The sequence below is a fragment of the Idiotropiscis lumnitzeri genome, chromosome 16 (assembly GCF_059441095.1).
Source record: "Idiotropiscis lumnitzeri isolate Australia: NSW breed Sydney's pygmy pipehorse chromosome 16, RoL_Ilum_1.0, whole genome shotgun sequence".
Classification (NCBI taxonomy): domain Eukaryota; kingdom Metazoa; phylum Chordata; class Actinopteri; order Syngnathiformes; family Syngnathidae; genus Idiotropiscis; species Idiotropiscis lumnitzeri.
In genome coordinates, this window is record NC_142406.1 from 774,935 (window position 1) to 797,500 (window position 22,566).

The 22,566-nt window shown below is 43.4% G+C and overlaps 1 protein-coding gene and 1 pseudogene across 2 annotated transcripts; one reads left to right on the forward strand and one right to left on the reverse strand.

Annotated features, from left to right (window-relative positions):
• The first annotated feature begins 2,893 nt into the window (after positions 1–2,893).
• LOC148320810 (E3 ubiquitin-protein ligase TRIM35-like) lies at positions 2,894–5,341 on the forward strand (annotated as a pseudogene). The gene is made up of 2 exons (XR_015846835.1): positions 2,894–4,621; positions 4,707–5,341. The product of XR_015846835.1 is annotated as an E3 ubiquitin-protein ligase TRIM35-like (transcript).
• Positions 5,342–19,388: 14,047 nt separating this feature from the next.
• Positions 19,389–19,962, reverse strand: LOC148320811 (uncharacterized). Its single transcript, XM_088319421.1, has 2 exons — positions 19,696–19,962; positions 19,389–19,518 (listed from the first exon to the last, which is right to left on the reverse strand). Exons 1-2 carry the CDS (start codon positions 19,947–19,949, stop codon positions 19,389–19,391), a joined length of 384 nt encoding a protein of 127 aa, XP_088175547.1. The 5' UTR covers positions 19,950–19,962.
• Between the last annotated feature and the right edge of the window lie 2,604 nt (positions 19,963–22,566).

Genomic DNA, 22,566 nt, shown 5'->3' on the forward strand with positions numbered 1-22,566 from the left:
AAAACAATTTTCTGTGCTCAGCTAGTGAATACAATAAAGTAATTAAAGCCATTCCATCCCCCCTTTAAACCAATGACTCAACAATTGGTGGTGTATCATATGTCGGGCATGAGGTTGCTGTCTGTGGAGGGATTCAATTTTGATAGTAATCAATTTTCCAATATATTTATTAGACCGGGTTTAACTCAAAGATGCTATCCTTACCTCCTAAAAAGAAACTATGTTCTACGTGATTTCAGTCCTGCTGAGGCAAAAAAAACAAACAAGGAAACAGTATTTATCGTATTCAATCCCTCATTAACCTAAAGAGGTCACTTTCAAAATATTGAATGACATATATCCGTCTAAAAACTTCTTGCATATAAGATTCAATTGACGAACAATAATGCCCAGAGACTGTTTTCTTTAGTGGAACATTTTGCTCTTCTCGATTGAGATCCTCACATTGTTCTTACCTTTTTTTTTTTTTTTTTAATGTTTTTATTTATTAATTTTATTTGATTGCTTTTGTTGTTGAACTAAGCAGTTATACATTTAATATGTGCCCTAATTGTTTGTATAGTTCAACATTTATTAAAAAACAAAAAAACAAAAAAAAACTCCGCCAGCCAATAAACATTCTAGACGTCGCAAGACGTGGACGGGGTCCTTCGGAGGCTGCGGTGCTTGCTAATGACGTCATGCTTTAACCACGTATTTTTCAAATATATTTATTTGCAAAAAAAAAAAAATAAATATATATATATATATATATTTATTTATTTATTTGCCTATGTGTTTGTTTTTACCCCTGGCTGTTCTATTTGGATACTTTGATTCGCTAAATCCAAAAATAAAACAAAATAACCGCGTGACCACCACGTTGGCGCGTCAGATCCACATCACTTCCGCACAGCAGTGGAACGTTTACGTTTCTACTGCCGAACTTGCAACAACGCATTGGTTCACTCGGGCTGCAAAATTGTATGAATATAATGTCTGTATATAGTGTGAAATATTTCTTAATAAAACATTCTCATATTTTCCCTTCGACCCTTAACCAATCTAATTCCCAAAGCAACGTAGCATTGACGTGACGTTTCCGACAGGCACGCAGAGGACACCAAAAGAAAAAAAAAGGATGAGCCTCGCAAAAGTAGCAGTCAATGTACAGTACTTTTTATTTTTTAATTGTTATTATTTGGTAACTCAGAGCATACAAATGTGACAAACATGGAGTCAAAGAAATATAATACATAAATATATCTTAACCCGTGACGTCATCAGCAGACGCGACGGCTGCCGAAGGACCCCGTCCACATCTAGCAACCTCCCTCTTATTTAGTCCCGACAGCGGAAGTCGTGTTGATATAATTTGAAAATAAAAGCGAATACGCTCAAAGACCAATTTGTAAGACGCGCATTAACGGCACTTACAAACCACTTTTTTTGTTCCCTTTTCATGACGATGAAGCAGCGTAACCTCATCATGGTTAGCTTATGCCATAAAATAATGAGTCTTCTGTTTCCATTCTTCTACAGCACATGAGTCACGTGACTACATGCGCTGTAGCCGTCTTAAAGAGGCATGAACATCGCCGCAGACAGAAAAGACTTCTTTTTCTTTTTTTTTTAGACACCGAATTTACCGACATGGGCAAAATGATGTCGGTCATTCTAATACATTTCGGTAACTATAAATTTTCGGTTTATCGCCCAGCCCTAGCTGCAGCTATCAAATATTTCAGTATTTGAGTATCCTATTGTGACAAAAAGCACTTTGAAAATGTAATTTATTGAAAAGAACAATCAAACTGAAATAGGCTGTTTATCAGTTGATCAAAAGTTGAAGACCACCGCTAAAAAAAATAACAAAAAACTCTCCAAACCATTGTGAACTGCCGAGCCGACCACATCTAATACCGACACCGACGGGTTGCTAGATGTGGACGTCACGCGTTCTAATATATTTATGTATTATATTTCTTTGACTCCATGTTTTTCACCCCTGTTTGTTACACTCGTATGTTCTGCGTTATTGAAGAATAACTATTACAAAATAATAAAGTACATTTACTGCTACTTTTGCGAGGATCATCCTTTTTATTTTCTTTTGGTGTCCTCTGCGTGACTGTCCAAGTCGGCACGTCAATGTTCCGTTGCTTTGGGAATCAGACTGGTTAAGGTTCGGAGGGAAAACGTAGAAATGTTTTATTAAGAACTATTTCACACTATATTCAGACATTATATTCATACAATTTTGTGTGAACCACTGCATTGTTGCAAGTTCGGCAGGAGAAACGTAAACGTTCCACTGCTGTTCAGCAGCGGCTTCGCGAGGCATAGGCGGAAGTGACATAAAAGCTGACACGCCAACGTGGTGGTCATGCGGTTATTGTTTTATTTTTTTGTTTAGCGAATCAAAATATGCAAATATAAAAGCTAGGGGTAAAAACAAACACAGAGGTAAAGAAATACATGTTAAAGCGTAACGTCATTAGCCAGCGCGCAGCCTCCGAGGGATCCCGTCCACATCGAGCAACCCGTCCACATATCCTGCCGACACCGGCAACAAAGGGTCACATGCCCAGCTCTTGAAAAATAACCACTACTAAATTAATAACTGAAATAAAAAGTAGAGAAGCAAAAACTAAACGAATTTCCCCTCACAGCTTGATCTGGCCATCATTAGAAATTAGAATTAGAAATTAGAAATCCCTTTATTGTCATTGTACTCAAGTGTGCAACGAGATTAGATTAGATTAGATAAAGATTACCATACAGTAATGAAGAATACATAAATAATTTATAAATAAATAAAAACACGTGACATGCATATTTTTAACGATCGAAAGTCGCTCCTTGCAAAGTAAATTAGAGTAAGAACTGCACAAACCTGCTTTGTGTAGGACAACACGTGGCTTCTTGCAAACTTCACCCAGCAGTTGAACATGTTGCTTGTTCTCTTCTTTTATTCCAGAAGTTTTCTCTTTGTATTTCGGTGCCGTCCTTGCGCGCATTTTCACACGATAATACCAACAAATTCGTACTTGATCTCTTATTGATGATGAGCCGTGTGCTTCCCTTTGTTAGCGGCTAGCAAGCTAAGCTACGCTAAGATAGCCGATAAGCATCAACGCCCGCCAAGACAAGTTTGTCCGGACAGAATGACTTAATGGATGATGCCGTAGTCCTTTAAAGTAGTGATGGACGTCCTGTGTGGCGGCTGCAGGTAATTCAGCGCAAAATTGAAATAAATATCTTGCACAGGGTGTTTTTATTAGAGATGGGTCCCGCAACACCGATGGGCCGACGCACATGCGTAGCTCACAGAGCAATTCCCTTGTCGGTGAGCTTACTGTTTTAAGACAATCACGTGACCGATGCATGACTAGCATCGATTCCGCAAAACGGGCTAAACTGAGTTTGTTCTACTGAGGATCAATTTGAAACTCTTGGCCGTACTCTTCGTTAAGTTACTGTACTCAACGGGAAGTTTGCATTCAAAATAAAAGCACATCACTAAAACCGGAAATATCACTTATCAATACAAATTTCAAATGAAATATAATAAATAAAACCACCACTGCTGTTACGAAAATATAAATATGGTTAGTTAGACCTAGAAACGGCAAATTACCTGTCCAGATCTGTCCGAAGTCAACGCCCCACTGCGCTAACTGCTAAAACAGGACACAGAATTTGTCTGGGACCAAAACCACGACAGAGCATTTCAACAAATGAAAACTCATTACCAGAGAACCAGGCCCAGTACTGTGTTCCTACAACACCACAACGGAAGCGCGTCTGCAAGTGGATGCGTCAAAACACGGTTTGGGAGCAGTTTTACTACAAGAAGGTAGACCAATAGCATATGCCTCTAAGTCACTCACACCGACTGAGATTAATTATGCACTGATTAAAAAAAGAACTCTTTGCAGTGCTGTTTGGGCGCAAGAGATTTCACACCTATATCGATGGCAGAAAAGTTACTGTCGAATCTGACCATAAACCCCTGGAGCGAAGTGAAGAAGCCCATCTCTTGCACGTCTGCTCGCCTTCAGCGAATGCTCTTACAGCTACAAAGATACGACATTGAAATCGTGCACCTTCCCGGCAAAGACCCTGTGGCCGACATGCCGTCCCATAAGCCACTACAAGACGATGACAATAGTCTCAGTGAAGGCATGGACAAACAGGTTCATTTAGTTATAAGAAGCTTGCCAGTCAGTGACAAAAAGCTCTCAGAAATCTGTACTGCTACAAGAAATGACCCACAGCTCAAAATACTGAAACAAACTATTATCAGGCTGGCCTGGGGGAAGAGATAATACCCTAAAACACTCCTTGACTTCTGGAACTATCGAGATGAAATCTCACACTGCAAAGACTTCCTGTTCAAAGGTGTCAAAATCATCATACCTGCCACTCTCAGGAAAAACATGTTGGAGAAAATTCACACTGGACACATGGGAATCGAGAGGAGCAAATAGAGAGCCAATGACGCTCTCTTTTGGCCACGAATGGGAAACGCGAATACTGCCAAGGTGGAAAGCTGCTCCATATGCCAGGAAAGGCGTTCATCAAACACCAAAGAACCTTTATTGAATCGAACGAGGAACAATGAATTACAATACTCAAAGTTAGTTTTGACAAAGTTACAATTATAAACAGTCATATTTATAATTTGCTTAATTCAAATGTAATAAACAACAATCTTTTTGCAGATAGCGAAGCAACACTTACCGTTCTCTCAAGACGTCGTAGGAGAAGGCTAAAAATTACTTTGCTTGCTAATGCTGAGAAAGCTACGCACTTCTACTTCTACTACTACTTCAACCAGAGCGAGCAGGTTGAAAAGAAGATTAAGAAGGATTTTGAGGAGCTTCGTCGCCTCCTGCAGGTCGAGGAGGAGGCCAGGTTGTCTGCTGTGAGGGAGGAAGAGCGAAGAAGACTCAGAGGATGAAGGAGAAGATTGAGGCTCTCAGCAGAGACATTGACGCTTTCTCAGACGCCATAAGGAGCACAGAGGAGCACCTGACGTCGGAGCCCGTTTCTTCACAAAGAACTTCCAGACCACAATGACCAGAACCCAGAAGCTGCCCGACAAGCCCGAGCTGCTCCGAGGAGCTCTGCTGGATGACGCCAAACTTGTGGGCAACCTCAAGTTCAACGTGTGGGAACGAATGAAGGAGATGGTCTCCTACAGTCCCGTCATTCTGGACCCAAACACGGCTGCTCCAGAACTCAGTCTGTCTGAAGATCTGATCAGCGTTAGTTGTTAAGAAGGACAGCAGCTTCCAAAGAATCCAGAGAGGTTCAGGCGGAAGGAAGTCCTTGGTTCTGCTTTGGCCTCAGGAACATACACGTGGGATGTGGAGGTGGGAGACAACATATGCTGGAAAGTGGGGGTGGCATGGGGGGGCCGGTGTTTGCCACATAACATGAAAGAATGCAGCACTGAATTTCTTGACGATGCCTACAGTGAGTTTCCTGACTGATTTGGATCCTGGAATCCACCAGTGAAACTGCAAAGGATCCGAGTTCAAGTGGACACTAACAAAAGTTCAGTTTCCTTTCTGACTCTCTTACAAACACTCAAATATGGAAAACTATTTATTTAACTAGGCCATGCTTGACTTCCTTTCTTTCTGACAAGGGATAAAATTCCCCTGCAAATAATTCCACTTGCGCCTCGCGTCACGAGTCAGAAATGATGTCAGAGATGTTTTGCTCCCACATGTGAAATCTGATCTGTTGTTTTGCATGAGAATTTTTCTCCCAACGAGATAGTTGACATGGATTGATCTGTTCAATAAACTCAAAATCAAACTAAACAAAATTGAATAAACATTATTGCTGAAGAATGTGCAAGAAAGAACTTACTTTAAATGAAATGTAACGTCATGCTTAATTTGAATAAACAAACTCGAGAATGCAATTTCTGGAGAAATTGCGTGTGAAGGCTGAGGAGTTGAAGCCATTGGCTGGAAGAATGTGGAATGATATTGACTGATTTTGAATCATAGAGAATGAAATTAAATGAGTTTGAATCGTAGAGAATAGAATAGAATGAGAATGTGGAATGATAGTGAATGATGGAAGGTGGAAGGATGTTGAATGACACAAAATGGAAATGAATAAGAATAAATTGATTGAGATATTATCATTTAAAATGGCAAATTTAAAAAAAAAAAAAACATTTTCCATGGTCAGGGGTTGAACCGACAGTCTCCAGGATGAGAAACAAGTGCTTAACCTCTGAACCACACAAGCATATACAAGTGTAAGTATAGAATCAGCCTTTACACAATAATAGAACTGGGAAAGCCTGGAATGAATGGGGTAAGATATCTTTGAAACATGAATACAGTATTTGAATTGAGGAATGTGAGCGAGGAAAAAGTAATGTGAAATGACTGAAATAAATGTTTTGAATTTCTCACTGAAACCATGTACACAGGAATTGTAAAGATCCATTTGGAATGGACAAATGGATGAATTTCTGACACTCAAATAGAGTGAATCCATTCTAATCATAGAGAATATAATTGAATGAGAATGTGAATGGTGAATGATGGAAGGTGGAAGGATCTTGAATGAGAGTGAATGATGTTGCATAACACTAAATGGAAATGAATCTGAATAAATTGATTGAGATAGTATTAAAATGTAAAATCGTGAATAAGGTGAAAGCATGTTAACATTATGTCAATTAAAAAAAAAAAGTCACACGGCTTTACACAATAATAGAACTGTGAAAGCCTGGAATGAATAGGGAAAGATATCTTTGAAATATGAATACAGTAAAGTAAGTGAATAATGTGAGTGGTAAGAAAGTAATGTGTAATGACTGAAGTGAATGCTTTAAATTTCTAACTGAATTTCTAACACGTTAATTGTAAAGATCCATTGTGAATGGACGAATGGAGGAATTTCTGACACTCAAATAGAGTGAATCAAGTGAATCCGTTCGAATTTCGTCAATGCCGGTCAACTTCCGGTTGAAAAACGTCACTTCCGGTTCAAATGTGAGTGAATTACGTCACTTACTGACGAATGGCGTAATTTCCCGGCTACTTCCGTTTTTGGTGACGTCACTTCTGGTTTACTTCCTGTTTGGTGACATCACTTCCGGTTCGGTTCTGGTTTGGTGTTGTCACATGAAAAAAGAAGATAGTCCTAGTAGTGTCAAAAAGGTATTTATTTATTTACGACCCCCAATAAAAGTGTTTATGACCCCAATAAAAGGTGTTTATGACCCCAATAAAAGGTGTTAATGACCCCATGATTTATGACCCCTATGATTTACGACGTCCGGGTAACGTCATGGCCTTTCCCAAGGCCAGGTGCGTCATAACACCGCCCATTTCCTGGTACGTCATAACCCCTCCCATTTCCTGTCACTTCATGTACGGTTGCCATCTTGGTTTGTAGTTCTCAGCATCCGCCATGTTGTTTTGTAGTCATCTGTGGTCGTCATGTTGGATTGTAGTCCATGTTGATAAGAAATAGCATCCGGCTAGGTTAGATATAGCATGTAGCTATGCTAAGATTTAGCATCCAGCTAGGCTAAGATATAGCACAGAGTTTAAGATTTAGCATCCAGCTAGGCTAAGATATAGCACAGAGTTTAAGATTTAGCATACAGCTAGGCTAAGATATAGCACCGAGTTTAAGATATTGCATCCAGCTGGGTTAAGAAATAGCATGCAGCTAGGTTAAGACCTTTGTACCGACATTTGCAAATCATTAATGCATTGTTATTACTTTTCAGTGGGGGTCTGAAATAATCATATATCATATAATCGTTGAACCAATACACTCTGACAGGTTATTAAACAAACCATATAAAAACAGAAGGAAAGTAAACATACTTACCTTTGTGAAACGTGTCTATATTTGGACATCCGGGTGGCAAAGCATCCCCTTCCTTTGCTGAAACAAGTCTAGACATGTTACCAACCACACGGCAAAGAATTCCTTTGTAGAAACAGGCCTCGGCAAGTTACCAACGATACAAGCCAGGACATGTACCCCTTGGGCCTCCTATATTTGGGCAGCCGGACTACGTCATTTAACCCTCCCCCTGTCTCAAACCAGTATAAGTAAAGCCCAAAACAAGCTCCAGACAGACAAGCCAATTTTTTCCCGCTGAAGAGCCATACCTACACCTCATGAAAATAAAGATGCTCAGAACAAGACGCCTCCTGGCCCTGAACACCAACACCCCGAGAAGGGTGTCACCCATCAGGGTACCTGAACGGATCATTGCAGAATTCTCTTCAGGTAAACGATGCAACTATTTATGAGTTATATTTCTATAAATCTATATAATATTTAATAAAAGTATCTTTGTATTGCAGATAGCGGTATGGACGAACCTACATTCGACCATAATCAGACTACGGTTGAAAAAGTTGTCGATGTAGAGACCGTTACAACTTCAGACAGGAGCCGTGCTGACACCCCTACAAATGTAGGCGAGGACCAGGTTGAGATGCCGGGTCCATCACACGCGAACCAGGCTGTGCCATCGTACTCTACATGGTTTGACGTCCCGGGAACCTGACCTACTACCGTCCCATCCTCGCACAACACCTGCGAGCCGTCATATCAAGGATGGATCCGTCCTGATACTTCGCCTTCGACCCCTCCGATGACCCCCATATCATCTACTGAATCTTCACAAAACGATGAGGTACAACGACCCAGTTGGTCCGATCAAGAGCTATCAAACATCGAGTATGACTCCTCTCAGGTTCATACTCTGACCGAACCAAACCCTAGCCCTGCATCTATTCCCGAGGGTGCTGTACAACATATGTCATGGGATGATCCTCCTAAGGGATGGGTTGATATGGATGTTGTAATAGTCGTTAAAGCGGTGATTCATTATATTCTCAATCGCTTTTTGCTAAGGTATCAGAAAAGACAGGGTTGTTTGCATAACTATGTTCATCTTGGGGGTCATTTTTATATAAGAATGCATTATGATCGTATAATACCGATCCTTTGCAACAAACAGTTTTTGCCTTGTATTCACTACCTGTTGGAATTGTGTTCTGTAAAAGCGCATAAAGAAACGGTCAAACGCGTTGCTGAGATCTTATTGGTGGAGTTAGCGCTCGTACAGAACTTACCGGCCCGACTTGCAGAAGATGAGAACTTCCTCCTGATGATAAACCGTGATCAGCGTGATAGTTTTGAAGAATATATTATCCAGAATATTAACTTTGAATAAAAAATGGGTTATGTGTTGAGAAAGTTAACGTTTTTTGGCTACAGAAGCCATGGATGGGTAGATATAATAAAAAGAACAATTACATATAATCCTGATGTTGATGATAAAGACCCTGTCGCTGAAAAATTTTAATTGTTTATGCAAAAAGTACGTGTCATGTCTTTGACGCTTTTTCAAACGCCTTGGGAATCTTTTGTGCAACACGTCATAGCTGTGAGTCGGTCGGGTTTTTCAGGGACGTTTCAAAATGTTTTGGAAAATTGGGAAAATTAGATAAATGTGGGTCATGTACTCACCATACTTACGCTGTTTAACGATGTGATGAGATACCGTCTCCGTCATCAACAACCTGTGGAGGTCGCGCATGAACTGAAGATGTTTGAAGATATGTTGGAAGCAAAAGTTAATCCTTCTGTTTTAACCATGACTTATAGACTTTTTACGACTTAGAGATTTCATATCATTATGTAGATGTTTGTGTGTGTAACCATATTTAACCTTGTCAGATGTTTTTTTTTTTTATGTCACCAGCATGTTTCATCTTATTAGCACGACTCACAAAGTTATTACCTTGCTGTGAACCAATAAAAATAGATGTTTGTCAAAAAAGCAGCATTTGTGTCTGTGTGTTTAGATAAATATTGGTGTGATGATTGAAACTAAATCATAAGCCATCATGAGCGTGAAGAGGTGGTTGAAAAAACTTTACTACAATCCCACTCAACCCGCCAGCTTTGGAGGCGTAGATCGCCTTCATTTAGCTGCGCGGGAGAAATTGGGTGAAAAAGTGACGCGTCATAAAGTCAAGGACTTTTTATCATCGCAAGATGCATACACCTTGCACAAACGGGCTCGAATTAATTTCCCTAGGAACAGAGTGTTTGTTTCAAAATCTATGAATCAATTTCAGGCCGATCTATGTGACATGCAGGCTCTGGCGGAGTACAACGACGGTTTTAAATATTTACTCACGGTCATCGATGTGTTTTCAAAGCGTGCATACGCGCGTGTCCTGATGAACAAGACGGGACCAGAAGTCGTTCGAGCCTTTGAATCGGTTTTGCTCCTTAGCGGCGTCCCTCAAAAATTACAAACAGATGAGAGGAAGTTATTTTTCAACAAGCATTTTCAAAGGTTGATGAAAAAACACAATATTAATCATTTTGCAACTGCCAGTGATTTGAAAGCCTCTGTGGTCGAAAGGTTTAATCGAACTTTAAAAACCAGAATGTGGAGATATTTCACCGCAGAGAACACACGTCGTTATATCGACGTATTACAAGATCTACTCGACAGTTACAACAAAAGTTATCATACAAGTATAAAAATGAAACCTAATCAAGTCACTCCAGAGAATACTTGGCAGGTCTTCCAAAACCTGTACGGCAACCTAAAACCTGTAGGTAGTGATAGAATAAAAATGAAATTTAAATCGGGGGATCTTGTTAGAATATCAAAAGTGCGAGGCGTCTTTGACAAGAAATATGAACAGAGATTTACAGATGAACTGTTTACGATAGCGGAGTGTGTACCTCGTTTTCCGCCTGTTTACAGGCTTAAAGACTACGACGGCGAAATCGTGCGAGGATCTTTCTATGCGCATGAACTCTAGAAAGTCACGATAACTAAGGATAAAATCTTTCATGTGGAGAACATTATCAAACGGCGTAAAGTTGGCGGTCAGAAACAGTTTCTCATACGTTGGAAGGGCTGGCCTATGAAACATGACAGTTGGGTCCCCGCTACACAAGTCGTGGATCTATAAATAAGATGCTTTTACAAGAACTATCGACATTTGACACCATGGATCCGAATCTCGAAGGTGGATTTTACGTCACCCTCCTCTCCAATTCAAGTTCTGATGTGTATATAGACAATACGATAGCGGAATACAGAGTGAATCTGGCCCATCACATAGCTCTCGAAGGGAACTGGGAAGTGGCGTTGAGTGAAATATCATATCCCCATACATGGTTCAACGTACCTGAAGACCATTCAACTTTTGAATATGTGGACACATGGGAAAACGGGGGCCCGGCTGAAGGTACTTTGATACCTCAATACCTTGACGAAAGCAAATTCACCATCAAAACTTTGACCCTGCCGGCGGGTTACTACGATAATATTGTAAAAATCGGAAACGATGTGGATGCTCTCCTAAAAAAATCCATCCAGAAAACAAAGTCATATATACACCATTAAAGGGGAGATTTTTCTGGTCAGGGATTGGTCGTTTCAGGATACGATTCCAAGCGCCATTAGATTACATTTTTGGGGCATCCCCCGATGAATGGATTAGCTGCGGACCACAGTGGACAGCGACCCATCATCCCGCGGATATAAAAGCGAGCATGTACCATCTATATGTTTATACAGACGTGGTGTATCATCAGGCAGTGGGTGACGCTTTTGCTCCGCTCCTGAGAACTATACCTATCGAGGACAGTCACGGAAACATTGTGTTTAAAGCCTTTAACCCTCTTTATTACATACCAGTCAGTAGAAGGCATATTGAAGATATAAGAATCGAAATCAAGTCGGATCAGAATCAACCCGTGGAATTTACACACGGGAAAGTTATCGTCACTCTACACTTTAGACCCAGATAGAAAAAATGGTGGTGTTGGAGACGCATCCCGATCTTTACCGTTTTGTCGACTATTACGAAAACCCAGCGGGCGGCTCGTTATCCGGTTTTCACGGATTACCGGTCCAATATGGCCGAGGCTTGGGATCAATCTTTGCCAAATTATTTCGTTTTGTGAGTCCATTAATCAGAAGAGGGTTCAGCGTCGCCAGACCTCACCTGCAAACGGCTGCTAAAAACATTGCAACGGATGTAGCAGGTCGGGTGTTAGAACGAATACACCGTAAGGCGGAGCCTCAAGAAGGTTCGGGATTAATGGTTCTGGCACGAAGACCTGCAAAACGCCCCGTCGGTCAGCGGTTGAGAGCACCTAAAAAACGCAAACGCACATCCAAGAAGAAATCAGTCACGAAAAGGAGACGACGGAGAAACAACGGAGACATTTTTTCTTAAGAAATATTGACCAACGTTTTTCTTTTCATCATGGCTCTTTTACACCACAAGTCCGCAGAGTGCACCCTAACGGAACTCGACTTGTTTACCCCACCCATGACACAACTATCGATCGAACAAAGTCAATATGTGGAAATGTTACCTATCTCAGCTCTCACCGATGATGGTCCTGTGGAGTTTTTCGTGCCTGCAGAAGGATCCAAATATCTCGACCTGTCAGACACCCTGCTTCAACTGCATCTGAAAGTGCTCAACAGAGATGGTAGCAATTCGTCGGCATCATTAATTAATTATCCTTTGAATACAATATTCTCACAAGTGGACGTGACGTTGGGCGACTGGTTGATCTCACAATCTAGCGCAACCCATCCATACAGAGCTATGATAGAGACATTGTTAAACTTTGCAGAAGCCTCTCTAAAAAGCCAATTCACAGCGGCTATGTTTTACAAAGATACACCAGGACATATGGATTCAACAGCCTTAACGGGGGATGCTGTTAACAAAGGTTTGATACGCAGAGCGGAATTTGTGACGGGTTCCCGACCATTCACCGTGATAGGACTTCTACACACCGACATATTCTCAATAACGTGGATCTACGAGTGAAACTCATCAAAGCCAACGACCAATTTTGTTTTATGAGTCCTCCCGATATACATTTAATTTTTCGCATCATCATTTGGAATATTTAGCGCTATGCCAAGAAGGGGGAAAGATTCCAGCCAAAGCCTTCCAACCCCAATTTAATGCAGAAAACGCTGTTCGAGAGTTTCATAACTTGTTTACAGCGACAGGAAGACATTTGAAAGATTTACCTCTCTGCATCAACCGCGAGGATTTTTCAGGCGGATACGCGCTCTATGTTTTTAATTTAAACCCCAATGATGAGTCGGGAGCTCTTGCACCCATCTCCAATGGAAGTTTGAGGTTAGAGATGAGATTCAGAGTCCCACTCCCTCACACAACCACCCTTATCGTGTACGCATGCTACGATTCCATCCTGGAAATTAATTCAAAACGACAAGTCTTGGTGGATTATTACTGATGAACGGGAGAGAGCTGGAGAAACTCATGAAACGTCTACAAGGGCGTTTATTTGGAGGCGTTTACGCTTCGGATTAAATAAATTCGCTGCAACCTACCCCACCAATCTTCTACATCGTCAACACACATCCTCGCAACCTACCTGGAGAGCATTGGCTAGCTCTAACGCTGGAAAAAGATGGAACGAGTACTTTTTTCGATGCTTTTGGATTTCCCCCGGAATTTCAATATTATCCGCAAACCATAAACTCATTTTTGAAAAAACATTCCCGCCGTATTTTGTACCATAACAGACGGCTACAACACGAACTGTCAATCACCTGTGGTCAACATTGCGTCTATTATTTAACCCATAGAGGTTGCGGGTTGAGTTATCAGGATGTGTTAGCATGCTACAAGGATGATGTGTTACAGAACGACGCCATGGTGTCTACTTTTGTTAAACATTATAAAATGTGTGTAGAAAAGCCATGTAACGGACAGGCGGCGTGTTCTTTTCACAAATTTAAAACGTCATTGTCTGTAATCATTTCAAAATGTTTTTATTGAATAAAACATGTGTAAAAAACATACAAACATTATCGATTTTTCATTGACACCTATGAGGGCGAATAACCCAACCACTTTACAGAAGCAGGTCTTCTTTTTCTACTCATCTTCTTCCTAATGGATGTCCTCTTCTCAATAACACCGTCATCAGAGCTTAACGATCCTCGGAGTTTCAATCATCTAATTTGTGGGGGGGGACTTAAATTGAAGCCTGAATGACGTGAATTTTACGAATTGAATGAAGTTAGAACGGTGAGAATCGGATGAAAAATGGGGAAGCTGTAGCGTGTAGAAAGAGTGCAATTTGGAATGGATGAATGGATGAATTCTTGAAGGGTGAATGAGGTGAAAGTGTGAGAGGGGATACGGCAATGTGAAATGAATGACTTGAATGTGTTAAATATCATGTACTTTTTTCCGGTTCCGGCGCCGCGCGAGTGGTTGCCTGTTTACAGCAGCGTGGCTCACTATTGAGCCTTTTTCGTGTGTTTTTTCCCTTTAGCCTGTTTTATTTTATTTGACCTCATCGCAGCAATGGACATACATACAACTTGCGGTGGTTTTACTGCTGTTGGGGGCTACGGATCGATCGTGTACTCAAGAGATCAGCTGTTAGCACTCCGTGCTAACCCAGCGTCGGCTCCCGGAGCGAGACCCGATATCCCCGGCGAGCTGAGGAGGAAGAGACTGGGGATGTCGTGCGGGGGCTAAACGCCAGGCAAGGAGGAGACGATACAACCCCTTCCTCCCGTCCGTTATTATGGGGAATGTTAGATCCCTCCCCAATAAAATGGACAAGCTAACAGCGCTAACCCGGCACGAGAGGATTGTCCGGGAGGCTAGCTTGCTGGTGTTCACGGAGTCGTGGCGAAAAGAGCTAACGCCGGACGCCGTCGTGGAATTGGACGGCTTCCAAATACTACGCGCGGACAGGACACTGGAGAGCGGTAAGAGGAAAGGGGGAGGGCTGGCTGTGTTTGTTAATGATAGATGGTGTAACCCTGGGCACATAACTGTTAAGGATCAACTTTGCAGTCGGGACATTGAGCTGATAGCTGTTAGCATGCGTCCGTTCTATATACCGCGAGAGTTCAGTCATGTGATCGCGGTGGCGGCGTACGCGCCACCCTCTGCTAACAGTGAGACAGCCTGTGACGTACTGACTGCAGCTGTGAGCAGGCTACAAACACAGCACCCAAATGCCCTGTTCCTTATCTCTGGTGACTTCAATCATGCTTCTACTTCCTCCTCTCTGCCTTCATTCACACAATATGTAACCTGCCACACCAGAGACAATAAAATATTGGACCTCTTCTATGCCAACACCAAGGAGGCGTACACATCACTGCCCCCCGCCCCCCGCTGGGCAAAGCTGACCACAACTTGGTTGCTCTCCTGCCTGTGTACAAACCTCTGGTCCGCAGGCAGCCAACTGTGACACGCACAGTTCAGCGATGGTCCGGAGAAGCCGAGGAGGCCTTGAAGGACTGTTTCAACACAACTGTGTGGGAGGTATTCAGCGAAGCCCACGGTGAGGACATTAATGGTCTAACAGACACAATTACAGACAATAGGTCTGATCAAATGCCTGACCCTGCTCAGGCTCCCCTGCTGCACTCCCCACCAACCCCTCCTGCCACTGCGAACAAGACCCTCTCTCTCCTCTCTTCTCTCCCCTCTCTCTCTCCACAGTCTCCAGTTCCCAGCCTCATCAGACAACCACCACTTCCCCCTGCTCAGCCTTGTTCCTCACAACATCTCATGTGAAGAACCAGCTGAGGAAGATGAAGGTAAGGAAGGCAGCAGGCCCAGATGGGATTAGCTCCCAGCTCCTCAAATCCTGCGCAGACCAGCTGTGTGGAATCGTCCAGCACATGTTCAACGTGAGCCTGAAGCTGGGCAGAGTCCCCCAGCTGTGGAAAACATCCTGCCTGGTTCCGGTTCCAAAGACACCCCATCCGAAGGAGCTCAACCACATTCAGACCAGTGGCGCTGACGTCTCATCTGATGAAGACCCTGGAGAGACTGGTCATCGTCATTCTGCGCCCCGTGGTCAGCTCCTCAATGGACCCACTCCAGTTCGCATACCAGCCTGGCATCAGTGTGGATGATGCCATCATCTACCTGCTCCACACTTCACTCTACCACCTGGAGAAGGCGGGGGGCACGGTGAGGATCATGTTCTTTGATTTCTCAAGTGCTTTCAACACCATCCAGCCCGCCTTATTGGGAGACAAGCTGGAGCAGGCGGGAGTGGCCCACCACCTCATCACATGGATCCACGACTACCTCACAAACCGGCCACAGTACGTGAGGACACAGGACTGTGTGTCTGACGTGCTCCTCTGCAGCACGGGAGCGCCGCAGGGAACTGTTCTGGCTCCCTTCCTGTTCACCCTGTCCACCTCGGACTACAAATATAATTCCACAACCTGTCACCTGCAGAAGTTCTCTGATGACTCTGCGATTGTCGGCCTCATCACTGACGGTGACGATCGGGAGTACAGAGGGGTTACGCAGGGGTTTGTGGACTGGTGTCAGCAGAACCGCCTCCAAATCAACGCTGGGAAATCCAAAGAGCTGGTGGTGGATTTCCGCAAGCGTCTGCACTCTCCACCTGCACCAGTGAATATCCAGGGAACAGACGTTGAGATGGTCTCAACTTACAAGTACCTGGGTGTTCATCTGAACAATAAACTGGACTGGAGCAACAACACGGACGCTCTCTATAGGAAGGGTCAGAGCAGGCTCTTCCTACTCAGGAGGCTGAGGTCCTTTGGCGTTCGGGGAACACTCCTCAGGAACTTCTATGACTCGGTGGTTTCATCAGTCATCTTCTACGGAGTGGTCTCCTGGGCAGGAGGCATCTCGGGCCGGGACAAAAAGAGACTGGACAAACTAGTGAGGAGGGCCAGCTCTGTCCTGGGCTGCTCCCTGGACTCTGTGGACTCAGTGGGGGGGGCAGGAGGATGACGGCAAAACTGTCATCAATGCTGGACAACCCTGCTCACCCACTCAATGACACTCTGAGAACACTCCACAGCTCCTTCAGTGATAGACTGTTACACCCTCGCTGTACCAAAGAGAGATTTCGCCGCTCCTTCCTGCCGACTGCTGTCAGACTTTTTAACAAGAACATTGGGTCAGGCGTTCAAACGGGAGGGCATTAGTGCAATTGTGCAGTCCTAGGATGCAATATACACTACTACTGTACTTTCAGCCTTTGGTGTACTTAAATATTGACCAATGATGTATTTTGTTGACCATTACAGTATTCTTATTGCAGTACTTTTATCACTGCAGTATTTCTTCCATTGCAGGATGTTCGCTATTACAGTACTTTCATCATTGCAGTACTTTTATCATTGCAGTATTTTTCTATCGTTGCAGTACTTTACTATTACAGTGTTTTTTACCATTGCAGTACTTTTATCATTGCAGTGTTTTCTATCATTGCAGTACTTTTCTATCATTTCAGTACTCTTACCATTACAGTACTTTTATCATTGCAATATTTTTATCATTGCAGTATTTTCACTCATTCAGTAGTTTTTATTATTACAGCGTTTCCCCCTCTGTATAATGGACAGGCATTAGGAGTGTTTCCTTACACTTATATACGTTTATACTGTGTATATTTGCATGCTTTTTATGAATGTCTGCTGCTAATGTTATACATTAACGGCAACATTACGCCGCCGACTCTGTGTGATCTATATCTTTGCTGCTGTAACACCTCAAATTTCCCCATTGTGGGACTAATAAAGGACATCTTTATCTTTATCAAATATCAAGCAGTTAATAGTGAAATTTTGAATCTACCATTGGAAATGAATGGAATTTTTGGGGGGGAATAAAGGGAAATGGTGAATTATGGGAAATAGGTGAAGACAGGAAAAATTGAAGCATGCAAGGCGTGAATATTTGGAATAGATTGAATTTGGAATGGTGAAAATCGTTTGAAAAATGGGCAAGCGGTAGCGTGTCGAAGAAGTGCAATTGGGAATGGATGAATGGATGAATTTTTGAAGGGTGAATGAGGTGAAGGTGTGAAAGGGGATACTGGAATGTGAAATGAATGACCTGAATGGGTTAAATTTTAATTTTGAAGCATTTAATAGTGAAATGTTTAATCTCCCATTGGAAATGAATGGGGTTTTTGGGGGTGAATAAAGTGAAATGGTGAATTATGGGAAATAGGTGAAGACATAAAAAAAATGGAAGCACGCTTCGCGTGAATGTTTGGAATAGAACGAAATTGGAACGGTGAAAGACATGTGATAGTTGGTGGGCACATGCTCTGAGGACCTTGCCTGGTATTCCGTCGGGTCCAGTAGCTTTCCTGGGGTTAATAGCCAGGAGCGCACGCCTCACATCGTGTTCCTCTATGCTGAGTGAGGGGGAGTTGAGGCATGGAGTGCGGGGGGTGTGACGGTTGGGGTGAGTCAAAGCGAGCAAAGAAGCAGTTTAGCTCCTCTGCCAGCGCCTCACTCGGGTCTACAGATGTCATGTTGCCGCCTCGGTAGTTGGTGATGCTCTGTCGACCCTTCCGCACCTCCCGTGGTCTGTTGCTGGCAAGGTGGGACTCCAGCCTCCTCTTGTAGTCCGTCTTGGCTAGCTTAATGCCTTTTTTCAGGTGAGCACGAGCCACACTGTACAGGGCTCTGTCACCTGACCTGAAGGCAGTATCACGGGCCTTGAGAAGAGAGCGAACCTGGCTGGACATCCAGGGTTTCGCGTTTGGGAAGGTCCGTATGGTCTTGTTCAGAGACACAGTTTCGATGCAGAACTTGATGTAGTCCAGTACACATTGTGTGTAAACATCAAGGTCCTGCTGATCAAAGAGGTCCCGCTTGGTGTCTTGAAAGCAGTCCTGAAATTCACTAATGGCTGTCTCACGCCAGGTTTTCACAATCTTTGTGGTGGGCCTGAATCTGCGCCTGAGAGGGGTGTACGCAGGTGTGAGCAGCAAGGACAGGTGGTCTGACTGGCCGAGGGGGGCGAGTGGGAAGGCTCTGTATCCGTGCTTGATCAATCAATCAATCAAATTTTATTTATATAGCACTTTTGATACATAAAATGCAGCTCAAAGTGCTGTACAATAAAAACATCAAAATTACAACAAAAAACTAAAACCCATTCCACCCACCCAACATAAACACAAGACACATCCACATACACGCCTGAACTCGCATACACACAGAACACTCGCATTCACACAACTAAATAAACCATCTTAGTTGAAAGACAGAAAGACATGGCAAGGCACAGAGAAACCATGGGTCCATTGGGGAGCTGACCAGGGGGCGCAGATGGACGAGGACCAGTCTCTCCAGGGTCTTCATCAGATGAGACGTCAGCGCCACTGGTCTGAAGTTGTTGAGCTCCTTCGGATGGGGTGTCTTTGGAACCGGAACCAGGCAGGATGTTTTCCACAGCTGGGGGACTCTGCCCAGCTTCAGGCTCAGGTTGAACATGTGCTGGACGATTCCACACAGCTGGTCTGCGCAGGATTTGAGGAGCTGGGAGCTAATCCCATCTGGGCCTGCTGCCTTCCTCGCCTTCATCTTCCTCAGCTGGTTCTTCACCTGAGATGTTGTGAGGAACAAGGCTGAGCAGGAGGAAGTGGTGGTTGTCTGATGAGGCTGGGAACTGGAGCCTGTGGAGAGAGAGAGGGTAGAGAGAGGGGGAGAGAGGGTCTCGTTCGCAGTGGCAGGAGGGGTTGGTGGGGGCTGCAGCAGGGGAGCCTGAGCGGGGTCAGGCATTTGATCAAACCTATTGAAAAATAGGTTCAACTCATTTGCCCACTGGAGCCCCCCCCCCTTCTGGGTCTTACCTGGTTGAACGTGGCCTGAGATGGTCATCCCTGGCATTGTTCCGCTGCAGTTGTTCCTCCATTCGCATCCTGTAGGACTTTTTCCCCTCTCGGATCCTCCTTCTCAGCTGACGCTGCACTCTCTTCAGCTCGTCCTTGTCGCCTGACACAAAAGCCCTCTTTTTCTCCTTCAAGAGAGCTTTAATGTCCGGTGTGATCCCGGGTTTGTTGTTGGAGAAACATCTTACAGTCCTGGTGGGAATGGTGTTCTCCATGCAGAAGTTAATATAGTCTGTAATTGTGTCTGTTACACCATTAATGTCCTCACCGTGAGCTTCGCTGAATACCTCCCACACAGTTGTGTTGAAACAGTCCTTTAAGGCCTCCTCGGCTTCTCTGGACCATCGCTGAACTGTGCGTGTCACAGCTGGCTGCCTGCGGACCAGAGGTTTGTACACAGGCAGGAGAGCAACCAAGTTGTGGTCAGCTTTGCCCAGCGGGGGGAGGGGCAGTGATGTGTACGCCTCCTTGGTGTTGGCATAGAAAAGGTCCAATATTTTATTGTCTCTGGTGTGGCAGGTTACATATTGTGTGAATGAAGGCAGAGAGGAGGTAGGAGAAGCATGATTGAAGTCACCAGAGATAAGGAGCAGGGCATTTGGGTGCTGTGTTTGTAGCCTGCTCACAGCTGCAGTCAGTACGTCACAGGCTGTCTCACTGTTTGCAGAGGGTGGCACGTACGCCGCCACCGCGATCACATGACTGAACTCTCGCGGTAAATAGAACGGACGCATGCTAACAGCTATCAGCTCAATGTCCCGACTGCAAAGTTGATCCTTAACAGTTATGTGCCCAGGGTTACACCATCTATCATTAACAAACACAGCCAGCCCTCCCCCTTTTCTCTTACCGTTCTCCAGTGTCCTGTCCGCGCGTAGTATTTGGAAGCCGTCCAATTCCACGACGGCGTCCGGCGTTAGCTCGGTTAGCCACGACTCCGTGAACACCAGCAAGCTAGCCTCCCGGACAATCCTCTCGTGCCGAGTTAGCGCTGTTAGCTCTTCCATTTTATTGGGGAGAGATCTAACATTCCCCATAATAACGGACGGGAGGACGGGGTTGTATCGTCTCCTCCTTGCCTGGCGTTTAGCCCCCGCACGACATCCCCGTCTCTTCCTCCTCAGCTCGCGGGGGATATCGGGTCTCGCTCCGGGAGCCGACGCGGGGTTAGCACGGAGTGCTAACAGCTGATCTCTTGAGTACACGATCGATCCGTAGCTCCGAATTTCATCTCCGGACACGATCGCGCAAAAAACAGCCCCCAACAGCAGTAAAACCACCGCAAGTTGTATGTCCATTGCTGAGATGAGGTAAAAATAAAATAAACAGGGTAAAGGGAAAAAACACACGAAAAATATATACACATATACATATATATATACATATACATGTATACATATGCATATATATATATAAACATATATATATAATTGCATGAATTTTTTGTTCGGACAGTTCCTGCCTAGAAAGAATTAAAAATACGTTACAATCATAAGGGTTGCTTCTATAAAAATGTATCATGTATTAACACAATTAGGTGTCTGCTGACCCAGGATTATGTTATTCCTTCATGAGTTCTATGTTGCAGACGTTGCAGGCATTAAGAAACAGTGAATGACGCATATGTCCGTAAGGAGCTGGCAGCTGGCAGGTAGAACTGATCCTGTGAAAGCTAGACTAAGAATAAAATGTTTATGGTTGTAAAATGTGTGCCACAAATGTAAATAAACATATAATCTGATAAGCATAAATTAATCTTGTTTTCATCATCAACCATGAAACCCTGCTCACAACAGCATGTATCATCCTGTGCAGTTATTGAAAATGTTAATTGTAGTTTTAATAATTAACACATCTGCATGTTAAATTGGGAAAATGATATTACAGCAATCCAGATGATCAATTTTAAGTGCAGGAAAGCCTATTAATTGAGTAATCACATGAGTAAATTATGAGTGTGGGAAATTTGTGTATTCCTTTAAGACCAGTGCCTGTGGTGCTGCCTCCATAAGTTTCATAGCATGAACAGAACACAGTCACTGACACTATGTCAGGTCACATCATGGAGCTAATGAATTAACAGCTAGTAATGAAATATTACTCCCTTCCTTACTCACAACTGAATTGTCTACTTAAAAATATTCAAGCTATTTTAGTCATGTCGAAGGAATCCGAAATGTTCGGATTTGAACGAACTCGTCGCCACTTATAAACATGCACAGAAAGATGCGCAGAAGGTAAGAAAACCTCCGGCTGTCAATTTTCGGCCGAAATATCGTAGGTTTTTGTTGTGTTTTTCAAACTTCAAATGAGGATGCAACTACAGCGAGTTCCAATACTGCGGGATTTATTGACGTTCACTTTAACTCGACATTCACTGAACTAACTGATCCCCGTAGCGCCCCCCCATTGCCCCCGATAAGGCCAATGGACCATACCACCACATAAGGGGGTGTCTGGGTTAAACCATCACCATACAGTGACTACAAACAGATCACACCACAGTTTTCGTCGAAATTAAAGATATTTGGCTGCTTTAAAAAATGCTTGCCCGGTCGGGTAAGTTGCCCATAATTTTACCTTGCCCGTGGCCAAATTTCACTTGCAATCGGGAAGCGGTTAACCGCGAACCCTGTATATATATATATATATGTATATATATATATATATGTAACCCCTGTAAAAAGTACAGTTGATTGAGTATTGTTATTTTAGTCGCATGATTAATATTCTCATGTGAATGGTGAAGAGATTGTTGATTAGATATTATATTGTGTAAATTGTGTAACATGTTTTGTTAGTGCTGTTATTATCACACAACGAGGTCTGAAC

Coding starts and splice junctions, on each gene's coding strand:
- LOC148320811 (XM_088319421.1), bottom strand. CDS start 19,949: ATGGAGAACACCATTCCCACCAGGACTGTAAGATGTTTCTCCAACAAC. Junction 19,519..19,695: donor CTCAGGCCACGTTCAACCAG/GTAAGACCCAGA, acceptor CTCTCTCCACAG/GCTCCAGTTCCCAGCCTCAT.